Raw genomic sequence first — 12,186 nt, 5'->3', positions numbered from 1 at the left:
CCCTAGTCTCTGACCTGCTTTTGTAGTCCCAGTAATGGTAATGGTTGAGTATTCCGTGATGATGAAGCTATTGAATGTGGAGTTGGTTAGATCATGTCTTGTTGGAGTTGGCCAGTGCCTGACAATGTATATGGTACAACTACTATTTTCCATTTATCAACACAAGCTTGAATGCTATACAGTCTGTGCTGCATGTGGGTATGTACTGCTTCGTATCTGAAGAGTTGAAAATGGTACAGAGAATTATGCAATCATCAACAAACGTTCCTACTTTTGATCTTATAGTGGTGGGAAGGTCATTGATAAACAGCTAAAGGTGGTTGAGCATAGGACACTGCCCTTAAAAATTCCTGCAGTGACATCCTAGGGCTATGATAATTGGCCTCCAAAAACCAGATACATCTTTCTTTGTGACAGGTAGGCTGCCGCATGTTGAGAGTTTTGCTCTGTGGCACTTACTGACTGTGATTTTAGTCCACTTTTTAAATGCTACACTCAGTCAAATGCTGTATTTATTTCAGGGGCTAATTCACCCATGACATTCAGATCTTTTGTCCATGTTTATAACATGAGCAGGTTATTGGTAAAAAGTGCTACTTGATAACATTGTCAATGACAGCTTAGATTGTTTTGCAGAAGTTTGAGAGTAAACTAATGGGATGACAACAGCAGTTTGAAATTTATCCAACTTTTGTGGACTGGGAAAACATGGGTGAGTTTCCCTTTGTTAGGTAGATGCCAGGATTGTAACTGAACTGGAATAGCTTTGCCAGAGGAACAATAGAAGAGAGAACAAAGAACAAAGAAAATTACAGCACAGGAACAGGCCCTTCGGCCCTCCAAGCCTGCACCGATCTAGATCCTCTGTCTAAACCTGTCGCCTATTTTCTAAGGATCTGTATCCCTCTGTTCCCTGCCCATTTATGTAACTGTCTAGATACATCTTAAATAACACTATCGTGCCAGCTTCTACCACCTCCGCTGGCAATGCATTCTAGGCACCTACCACCCTCTGCACAAAGAACTTTCCACGCATATCTTTCTTAAACTTTTCCCCTCTCAATTTGAACTCGTGACCTCTAGTAACTGAGTCCTCACTCTGGGGAAAAGCTTCACACTATCCACCCTGACTATACCTCTCATGATTTTGTAGACCTCAATCAGGTCCCCTCTCAACCTCCATATTTCTAATGAAAATAATCCTAATCTACTCAACTTCTCTTCATAGCTAGCACCCTCTATACCAGGCAATATCTAGGTGAACCTCCTCTGCACCCTCTCCAGAGCATCCATATCCTTTTGGTAATGTGGCAACCAGAACTGTACGCATTATTCCAAATGTGGCCTAATCAAAGTCTTATGCAACTGTAACACGACCTGCCAACACTTGTATTCAATACCCCGTCTGATGAAGGAAAGCATGCCGTATGCCTTCTTGACCATTCTATTGACCTGCGTTGCCTTCTTCAAGGTACAATGGACCTGAACACCCGGATCTCTCTGTATATCAATTTCCTTAGGACGTTTCCATTTACAGTATAATTTGCTCTTGAATTGGATCTTCCAAAATGCATCACCTCGCATTTGCCTGGATTGAATGCCATCTGTAATTTCTCCGTCCAACTTTCCAATCTATCTATATTCTGCTGTATTCTCTGACAGTCCCCTTCACTGTCTGCTACTCCACCAACCTTAGTGTATTCTGCAAACTTGTTAATCAGACCACCTATACCTTCCTCCAGATCATTTATGTATATCACAACAACAGTGGTCCCAGCACAGATCCCTGTGGAACACCACTGGTCACAGTTCTCCATTTTGAGAAACTCCCTTCCACTACTATTCTCTGTCACCTGTTGCCCAGCCAATTCTTTGTCCACCTAGCAATACACCCTGGTCACCATGCAACTTCACTTTCTCCAACAGCCTACCATGGGGAATCTTATCAAATGCCTTACTGAAGTCCATGTATATGACATCTACAGCCCTTCCTTCGTCAGTCAACTTTGTCAGTTTCTCAAAGAACTAATTTTGGAACACAGGTCTTCAGGATACCAACTGGGATGTTATTGAAGGCCATGGTCTTTGCTGTATCGAGTGGGCTAAACCAGTTCTTGATGTCATGTAAATGAAACAAATTTGACTGAACACTCTTATAGATGGTATTTGGGTCCTCTGGAGAAGGCCAAGATGGAAAATTCACTTCACATTTCTGATTAAATATAGTTCCAAATGCTTCAGCCTTGTTCTTTGCCAGTTAAACACTGATCTCTCCTGTCATTGATGACAATGATATTCATGGAGCCTTCACTTTCTATATGGCACTAATTAGTTAAATCACTAACATAACTGAATATGGGAGAACTGTACTACAGGGCAAATTATAGCACAGGCCATAAATTGACAGATTCTGGTAGAATGAAATTCTGCAGTTCTGATGATGCAGATTATTGAGCTCGATTATTACTCAGTTTATCTCATCAAGCATAGTGATGTTACCACACAATATTAGGATTCTAAGTATGAAGGATTTTGTTTCTAAAAGCTCTGTACTATGGTCATTCCTACCAATACAGCCATAGCCAGATGCATCAAGTAGACAGATTTTGGTGAGGACAAGGTGATCTTGGTTTTTCCTTCAGATTTAATTATCAACGCACTCAGCTTTGAATCACAAGGCATCTGATTTTCACAGAATTTCAACCTTGAGCAAAAAGCATAAAGGTTTTCATTTCAGTGCAATCCTAAAGGAAAATCACACTGTCGGAGGTGTCTTCTTTCAGATGAGACATTAAAATGAGGTGCATTTGCCTGTTTCTGTCAAAATAAAAGATTTATGGGACTATTTCAAAGATGAGCAGAGACATTATACCCAGTGTCTAGGCCAATATTGATGCCACTAGAAATAGATTACCTGGTCTTTATTATATTGGCATCTGTGGAAGCTTTGTATCTGCCTTCTGCTCAGCCACACACTGCTCCACATTATCAAAGGGAATGGACACAGGGTTTATGCTCAATGGAGATTGTACTCTTTTCACAGGATATACATACAGATGAGGAGATGTGGTGAAATTTCCTCAGGCTGTTCAGGTTTCTGTAACAGATCTGCAATTTGCAGCCTGCTGTACTAAAACATTCTCAGTGAAGCACATCTGATCAAGATATTGTGATAGTTGTCATAATTCATTCAGAAGCAGATGGCTCATTGGAGATACGTTATCCTTCAAGGACCTATCTGATACCTCCTGAGGGGATTCTATCACCAAAATAATAGTGTACTAGACTCAAACTGTTAATTCTGCCTCACGGTCTCCACAAGTGCTGCCAAACCTGTTGAGATTTTCCAGCACTGTATGTGTTATTCAAATTTGTACCACTATTAATGCAGACAACAGACACAATAGGAACTTGATGACCACAAGGCCAATTGTAGAGCTATAATGATTTTATGAAGATGCAATTTAAATGCCTCAACAAATCTAGGAGCATCCTTCAATATGTCCTATTAAGGGTCTTCAAGATGGTTTGTCAGTTGCACAACCAAACTGCTGAGGGGAGTAGAACTGCAGGAAGTGGAAGATGTTGAGCATGTAGTATCTGGGAAGAAAATGAGAAGGAAGAATTCCCTTCCACAGAAAGAGGCCAAAACATTGAATGTTTTAAGAAGGAGTTAGATATTGTCCTTGGGGATAAAGAGGTCAAAGGGTATGGGGAGAAATTGGTAACAGAGTACTAATTTGGATGATCAGCCATGATTATATTGAATGGCGGAGCAGGTTCAAAGGATTGAATGGCCTCCTCCTGCTTTTATTTTCAGTTTCTTCTGGATTTAACCTGAATAGGTTTTCAGGTAAAGGAAATTAACCTAGCATTTTGTCTCTGGGTGAGAAGATTTTGATTCAAGTTCCATCCGCCCCAGAAACATGCAATAACATGCCAGAACAAGTTGATTCAAAAACAAAAGAATATATCAAATAAGGGAGGATGGGGATGTAAAACAGAGAATGAGGAATTAAGTTGCTCTTATCTTTGATGGTTACCAGTTACTGGCATGATTCCAGCAATGGCTGTATCAATAATATCCAAGACAATCTCCCCCCTCTAAGGAGGTTAGGATATACTTGTAGGTCTCCCATTAACTCTTGCTGCCTCTAGTTGTGCATCCTTTTCCCTTTTAGGAGAAAGAAATGTGTTAGAGAATATCATGCAATCTGTTTTACTGATGTGGCTATCATGGTTGAATAGCTGACAGCATACGTAAACTGTGAAATGTGAGTGAGGCTTTCAGCAGTGTTAAAATGTTAAAGCTTAGTCAAAATATAATACAGTTCTAACGCATAGAAATTGTTGGTAGTTAAGTGGTGGACATGCAGAGCATTGTGGAGCATGTGAGGCTAGTTGTGTTATTGTTAGGAAATGATCTTTGAAGATGCATTTGCTAACCTTGACTACGTGACATAACTGAGGTTTTCGTAATATGTATCCAGATCTTGAAGCTTTGACTCTTGGGTTTGATCACTATGCCTATGTCTCTTCCGAATATGTGACTTGAGACATATTAATACAAAACCGTCCTTGCAGCCTCCTCCCTCCATCAGGATATTCAGAGAAGAGTGTAGAAAGGTTAGGAGCTGCTATCAAACATGTGCCATTATTTAGTATTTCTCAAGTCCAGTTCACTTTCTACCTAACTCCCAGCACCAGCTCCAGCTACAATAATCTTAATAGAGTTCTAGGCCTGCATTAAGCAATACAACTTCATTTTCAGTGGTCTCACCACACATGACATTAACACTCTGTTAGTATGTCCAGTCCATTAACAATACAGTTAGCATTGCTTACATGCTGAAACGTTTGAACTGAATAGGCAGCACAAGATTGACAGAATAGCTATGTTCGAAGCAGCAGTAACAGATTAATTGTATATTGCTATATATGCACTGATTTTAAGGACCTATCAAAGTTAGTGGTCAATTAATTGCCTTTACACTTGTATAATCAGAATAATATCTTCAACATCATTTACAAATAGTGTGGGGAGCAGATAACCAAAATAATATTTATCTCCAATTTCATAAATCTATGACAACAATCTTAATTAGTCTTTTCTTTATGCCAATGTGTTTTGCTTTCCATAGCCAATACAATTATAACTCAGGTGGTAAATCTTCCATGCATTCCATGAATATTAACTTTTAAGAAATGCGTCACATTCTCAAAAATGTATTGAAAATCCAGATAACTTGTATCTACAAACATATATACAAACAAATCAAAAGCAGGAGTAGGCCATCCAGCCACTCAAGCCTGCTTTGTATATCATAAGGCTGCTCTGATTGTCATCTCAAATCCACATTCCCACCTAATTCTGATAACCTTTCAACCCTTTGCTTAACAAAACCTATCTACCTCTAACTTAAAAGTAGTCAAGTTTTCTGCTTCAACTCGGAGTGCTTTTGGGAAAGGAGTCCTAAAAACATATTTACAATGTTTCCCTGCACAACTGAGTTATCTGGTTAAAAAATAAGTGCAATTATAAAGGATAATGGCTTTTATTCTCACTGAGTTGAGTATGACAAAAGTTTTTTTTAAAATTTTGTATCTGTTTCCACCATTTTATCATGTGAATAGTCAATCCCAGCCCATTATGAATGAGGATATATAAGCTGTCTTAGTAAAACAATGTTTAATGGGCCAGATTTTGTATTGCAGGTAAACCTCCTAAACAGTATGGGGCACTGAGCCAGTTTGGGTATCCTTATGGGAGAGGTATGAGCAATTAATACTGGATTCATTTGCATTGAATGTACACATTATTTAGCTAAAAGTTAAGCAGTTGAACAGATCCTAATGTATTAATTAGCTGGTAATGTGAATATTTTAAGTATTTATGACTTGAGATCCAAATGAAGCATTGTAATTGTGTACATTTCATTCTTTGTCTAAATACTATGAACTTTTAAACAACAGTTTGTATTTATATAACACCTATAATGTAGTCAGGCATTTCACAGGAGTTCTACAAAGCAAAGTTTGACAACAAGCTGTATAAAAAATATTGAGGTAAATCATCAAAGCAGTATATTTTGAAGAGTTTCTTAAAACAAGGAGAATGGTAAGAGGGAATTCCAGAGCATGACATTAGCAGCTGAAGGCACAGCAACCAATGGTTGAGCAATTAAAATCAAGGATGTTCAAGATCAGAATATGGTTGCCTTTGAGGTTTATAGGGGTGGGGAAGATTTGGAGATAGGGAGCGAGGAAGCTGTGGAGTTATTTGAAAGCAAATATGCAAAGTTTTAAATGAAGATATTAGTGAACCAGGAATTAAGACAGTGAGCAATGAGGTTGATGAATGAATTGGACTAAAACCCAGTCAACTACAGGCATCTCCAATTTCTTCATTGAAATCTCTGGAGCCTCCCTTAATCCTTAGCTGAAACAACTTGAGAAGTATCTTCGAAGAACACGGTTAAGACATTTAGAAGAACACTTAAAACATGTGCTAGATGTTGCTCCACAATGAACAATGTTTAATGACTAGAGAAGTACTTAGATTCATTTTTGAAATGTTTGATACTTTCTAAGTATTTGATAATGTAATATGTTTTGCCTGAAAGTCCTTGTCTTTAGGCTAAGCACACTCCTAAAAATAATGGTAGAAATGAGATTGATCTTCTGAGGAATTGATGATGCAGAGGAATGGTGCATTTAGAACACAACTCCATTTGCTTGAGCTACTAGCAAAGAAATCATGCAATTGACAGGAATGGTGGACATCTTTTATTCTCATCGCCCTCAATGTCATCCTATTACATCTCCTATCCACCTTCCATTTCTTCCTGCTAAATGGGTTTCCCCACTGAATAATAAAGTTATGTAAAATGCCGCACTCAACCACCGTTCTGGAAAATCTGCGTCATTACCTGAGTTTTGAAGAGGATAGTCTTTGTCTCTCAACTGAACTGAAGTCCTGAGTTCTGAAAAAGCTTCATTGGACCCAAAATGTTAATTCTGCTTTCTCTGCACAGATGCCTCCAGATCTGCTGAGTTTTTCCAACAGTTTCTGTTTTTGTTTCTGATTTGCAGCATCCACAGTTCTTTCAATTTCTTTTATTCTGTAATGTAATATTGTATTTGTCTAAGATGATGTAATGCCACTGATTCCAGGGTGTTTTCCAGACCAAACCGATTTTCCACCTGCTAAACACATTAATCAAATTTTACCAAGGTTCAACCTTAAGCTAAAAAATTACAAGTGTTTTAATAGTAGCCTATTGTACTGGTTCCATGCAGATTTTGTATTTAATGATAAGTAGATAAGGTTTATTAGCAGTTTGGGGACAAAGGGCACAACTCAAAGTGAATGGAAATTTGCTCACAATTTGCAAAGACATCACTAATTGTATTAAATCAGAACTGATACTCCACAATGTCACTCTATCATAGATGTAAAATATCTTAAAGAAAGCAAGCCCAGAGCATGTTATTTCAAAATGTTTCAGTTGACTTCAGTAATTTATAAGTCACTGAAATTAACTGGGATTCCTTATTTGAACCATTGCATTTAAGGGAAGAGTGCAGACTAGAAACTGAATATGAGCCTACTGGATCTCGCGTAACTCAAATCATGATCATAATACAGTGCAGGCACCTAATGAGGCCAATAACTGAACCACAGGAAATTGGTCCATTGGTTTCATTTACTTATTACTGGTTAGCTGCAGGCAGTGATTGAGTACTCCTTTAAAACAAAGTTTATCCAGAAGGGATCTTGTGGCACAGTAGTTGTGTCTTTACTCTGAGCTGGAAGTCCAGGTTAAAGTCTCCTGTGCCATGGAGGTGTGTCATAGCATGTCCAAAGAAGTTGATCACAATGACTGAAGAGTGTCTAGCTTAGAGGTGGCAGAGATTGGAATCAGAGTCCACAGCGGAATGGGAAAGACAATCGTAGGTTATGAATATTGCTCATAGATGTGGAAGCAGTGTTCATAAATTAGATTTTAAAATGTTATAAATTACCTGAGAAGACAGCCAAAGGCACCCACAATTTGACTGCTAAGTGCATGAAAGTATTGACTACAGCATACGTGATTTAAGCTGCAGCTATTCACTAATAAATTTCAGTGGCAGCATTAAATGACCTCCCTGGTGGTTAGTTTAGTAGTGGAGAGATTTAGTTGTGTGGGAGGGTACACAGCATCCCTCTGCCTTCACCCTAAATAAGTTTGTGCTAGGACACGTTGTTGTTCAAGGCTGGAATTCAACTTGCAGCAGATATGAGGCTCACATGCAATGAGCATACCACCCAATCCATTCTGGGTAGCTTCTCAGCCCCTGAAGGTTGCTTCATGCAAAGGTACTCAGTATCTGAGTGAGGGTCATGGTATCAGGAAGGGGATTCCACTGAGAACATACCACTGCCGTTGCTTCTAATCACCCAAATATTCACTTCCCCAATGCCCAGCCTGTAAATAATCTCACCATTATCATGCTGTTATGCCTGGTTGAAGTCATGATTCAAATCTTCAAGTGTCTATAGGGTAGGTTAACCAGATTTTCAAAAGTCAAAATGATGACAGTTAAAAAGCCATGAGAAGATGGGACACTGATGACTAATATGTTGAGCGATAAATGAGTGATTTGCAGCTGAAATTGGGAGATCATTTTATGACATCTCTTGAAATGTGTCCAGCCAGAGTTACCAGCCTTATGCCAAATTCTTGTACTAGAATCAGCAGTGGAGTCACCACTACCAAAACGTAGTGACTATTCCCTTGAATACACCAAAGGTGCAGTGGGGTGAAAGAATACAGATCAGTAGCATGTAATGCAATGTGATATAGTGGGTGTTGACAGGAAGAAGGATTAAATTTTCTGCAGATTATTTCCCCGACCCAGTTTACATTCAATAAAAGGGTAAAGGTGAAAAGTGGGATGTTTGAACTATTTTTAGGAAACAGTCGGGATAGCAGGATATTTGGTGAAAAACGAGGTCTTACTTGAATGTCTGGCCTCTAAGTACAGACAACAATTGCCATCTCCCTGGTGATACTGTCATTCAATATATCTATTGGCTGGCATTGGCCAGCAGCTCTCTTCAGATGAAGCTGCTTTATCCTGGAGTGATTAATCTCTGTGAAGGGCTACCACTGGTTGTCAAGTGCACTTACTGAGTGACATATGCTATGGAAGATCTTTCCTATTGGCACATCATTGAAATGACATAGGTCACCTGATATATTTGAACAATTTGGAATCTGTTTGCATGCATAAAATAAATATGGTGCTATTAAATGTCTAAGAGAACAACACCTTTTCCGTTTGAAACTACGTATAGCAGTACAGCAGATCTATTATTTTATCTACAATCTCTTCTCATATTTTGGCATTATAGAACTGAATTTAAGAAAGATTAATTACTTTAGTTTGGTCTACTTCTGAACAGCCTGTGGTTGGGATGAAAATAATTCAATCTAACGAAACAGCTTTTCTGTGTTTTTGAAGGATCCCCTTGTGCAATGGGAAAATATTGTGGCCGAAGGAGAAAATAAATAAATAATTGGAAAAGAAGTGACCTCAAGAATTCTGGTGCTACTGCATGATTCGGAATGTAAAGGATGGTGTGGAATGGAACGCCCCTCACCACCACCCCCCACCTTTCTTCATTTCATCTATGAAAAAATTTGGCTGCATACATTATCAGTATCTAATGGACTTTGTTATCAAAGAAGCTGTGCTATACACTGTGTGCTTCAAGCATTTAGGGACCAGCTTACAACTGAGTCCTTTGCTGTTAATCTCATTCATAGTAAACACCATCCTTGACTTGATTTGTTTGTTTTGTGACTCTAACTCCAGTATTTTTAAGTTATAAAATTGTGTTATTAATTTTTAGTGGCTTGTGCTTTGCTTTACAAACTGTACTGTGAGTGATACCTGGATTGTACAGCTGGGCCATAGCTCCAACCCCTGCCATAATTTTGGTGCTGATGAAAATCTATTTTTGAGAGTGGCAGCTGTATTCATACAAATGATGGCTCAACCCTAATGAGTGGGGCCTGAAGTGACCAATGCAACTTTTGCATATTGTTTTTCTATATGTTTGTCCACATGACTAACAAGACTTTGGACTTGGAGGTCAAATTAGCTTCCTGGCCATAAGATTCCTGGAAAGATCTGGCTACTTTGGTTTGGTAGGCTTTGAAGTTTATACAAGCTGAATGACATTGGGACGGATTTTTCCCCTCCTACACTTGAAGCTAATTAATTTCTTACACACAATAAATTCAGGAATATTGGGCCAGTTATCCTACTTTATATTTCTTCCTACATTATTTTCCTGTACCCATTATCCCTGAATGGCTCAGACCGTCAGGTTCAGTATAAGGAAAACCTACTCCCAAGCTATGATAACATTAATCCTTCAACATTGGCAGTGGTGTGGCTAGGATGTTACTACCTCCAGGAGCAGAGTAAATAAATGAACTCGGCACATTTTAACAATCTGATTACCTCCACAGCATTAATTGGTTATGATTTTTATTTGATTGAAATATCCTCTTGGAATTCTGTCAAATGAATTAGTTGGGTTCAAATTTATCCAACAGATATTTTGCTCCTAAACTGAATAACTTTCCAATTAATCCTAGCTCATCCCCAACTTAGTAATATTGTAAAGCAGTTCAAAATCCTGCTGTCAAGAAATGAACCCCTGTCCATATTGCATGCTGTTATAAATTCTTACAGCACAACAGTGCAGTCTCAGGCATCATCTTCTAAAATTAATAATACAATAAGAGGATATATAGACATTATTGCACATGATTATTAGATTGTAACTGAAGGGGCTAACTGAATTGTGAAAATGCAGAAGCCCACCACAGCCACTCCTTTTCTTTCTGCTTTCTGTGTCCACTTTCTCTAGCGCTAATTTGTTTTTCTTTGACTGTCTTGTCTGTAAAGTAGAAATTATGATCAGCACTATTCTTGAAACAGGTTTAACCGTTAGATTTTTAACAAATTCAATGCCTGGATCAAAATAGATTTGATATAAGCACCTTAAGTATCCTTCATAGATGCTGATCAGAGTTTCTATTCTTAACATAACTCATTATTTCCATCATGCACCTCTTTTGATAAGTGATATGCTATAGTATGTAATACTTTACATCAGTCTGCGATAATAAGTACTGTAGCAGATCTTGAGCCCCAACATTGGTGTATTGCTTCAGGTTTGGTGTAATGCCCATTCGCTGTATCTTTATAAACTGTGTGAATGAGAAAATACTGGATGGACAACAATTCAGTAACAGCTTTTAAAATAAACAGAATTGTTTAAATATATATTTTCGGTAAGCAAATCATTGAACATTGAATACAACTTGATGTCTAAGTGAATGGAAAATATCATCATGAAGACTTTGGCACAGTTTTGGTCCAATTTGCATTGCACAGTCAACCAAGACAGGTCAATCTATTAAGTTTGTAGTGACACACAACTACACAGTGGGTGACTGTAAAAACAAGCAAGCACTCTGTTTTCCAGAACCCTTAATAATACTGACAGTTAGGCCTTCCCATAAAATGATTTGGCATTGAAATCAGAAAGTTTAAAAGTAATAAGGAAAGAACTAGAACTTGTCATTCCTTTCATGACCACAAGAAATTCAAAACTGTTTTACAATTAAGTATTTTAAAAATGTGGTCATATAGGGAATACAATAGGTAATCTGCATACGATGAGGTCCCATAAACAGCAATGACATAAGTAACCGAATAGTGCATTAAAAATGCATTTAAAACATAAATCCATTATTCCAGTTGACCAGTCATAATGGTTAGAATCCAATTAAAGAGCATGCTGTTCACAAATAAGGTTTTCAGAATTAAGTTAATGGTAATTTCCCACATAAGGTTCCCAATAACGTTGAATTATATTCTTAATCTAAATTTTATCTTAAGTAGTTAATGAACAGGAGATGTGGTGCAGTGGGTAGCATGCCTGCCTCTGAGGCAGAAGCTCAAGTTTTAAGTCCCACTCCAGGAACTGATGGCTGCAGGTGAGTTCATAATGTGGTCAACAGATGGTGGAAATGACAAAGTTTAAAAACAAATTAAGTAAAGAGGACCAAATTTAACAACTTATTTTTGAGAAAACTACCAGGTGAGGGAAATCCAGTA

The 12,186-nt window shown here is 38.1% G+C and overlaps 1 protein-coding gene across 10 annotated transcripts in view; it reads left to right on the top strand.

Moving 5' to 3' along the window:
- The window catches only part of elna (elastin a), a 275,816-nt gene extending 264,467 nt beyond the window's left edge, over positions 1 to 11,349 (top strand). For 9 of the 10 annotated variants that reach the window (XM_072589478.1, XM_072589481.1, XM_072589479.1 and 6 more), the window contains 2 exons: positions 5,716 to 5,772; positions 9,511 to 11,349. In XM_072589478.1, the coding sequence (XP_072445579.1) occupies positions 5,716 to 5,772; positions 9,511 to 9,557 (104 nt within the window). In that variant the 3' untranslated portion in view covers positions 9,558 to 11,349. The remainder of the gene's footprint in view (positions 1 to 5,715; positions 5,773 to 9,510) is intronic. The other variant, XM_072589482.1, reaches the window with a different exon arrangement.
- Positions 11,350 to 12,186: the final 837 nt, after the last annotated feature.

This window comes from Chiloscyllium punctatum, chromosome 19, assembly GCF_047496795.1.
Source record: "Chiloscyllium punctatum isolate Juve2018m chromosome 19, sChiPun1.3, whole genome shotgun sequence".
NCBI lineage: Eukaryota > Metazoa > Chordata > Chondrichthyes > Orectolobiformes > Hemiscylliidae > Chiloscyllium > Chiloscyllium punctatum.
Note: the sequence above shows the minus strand (reverse complement) of the source record. Positions and strands in the feature narration are given on the sequence as shown.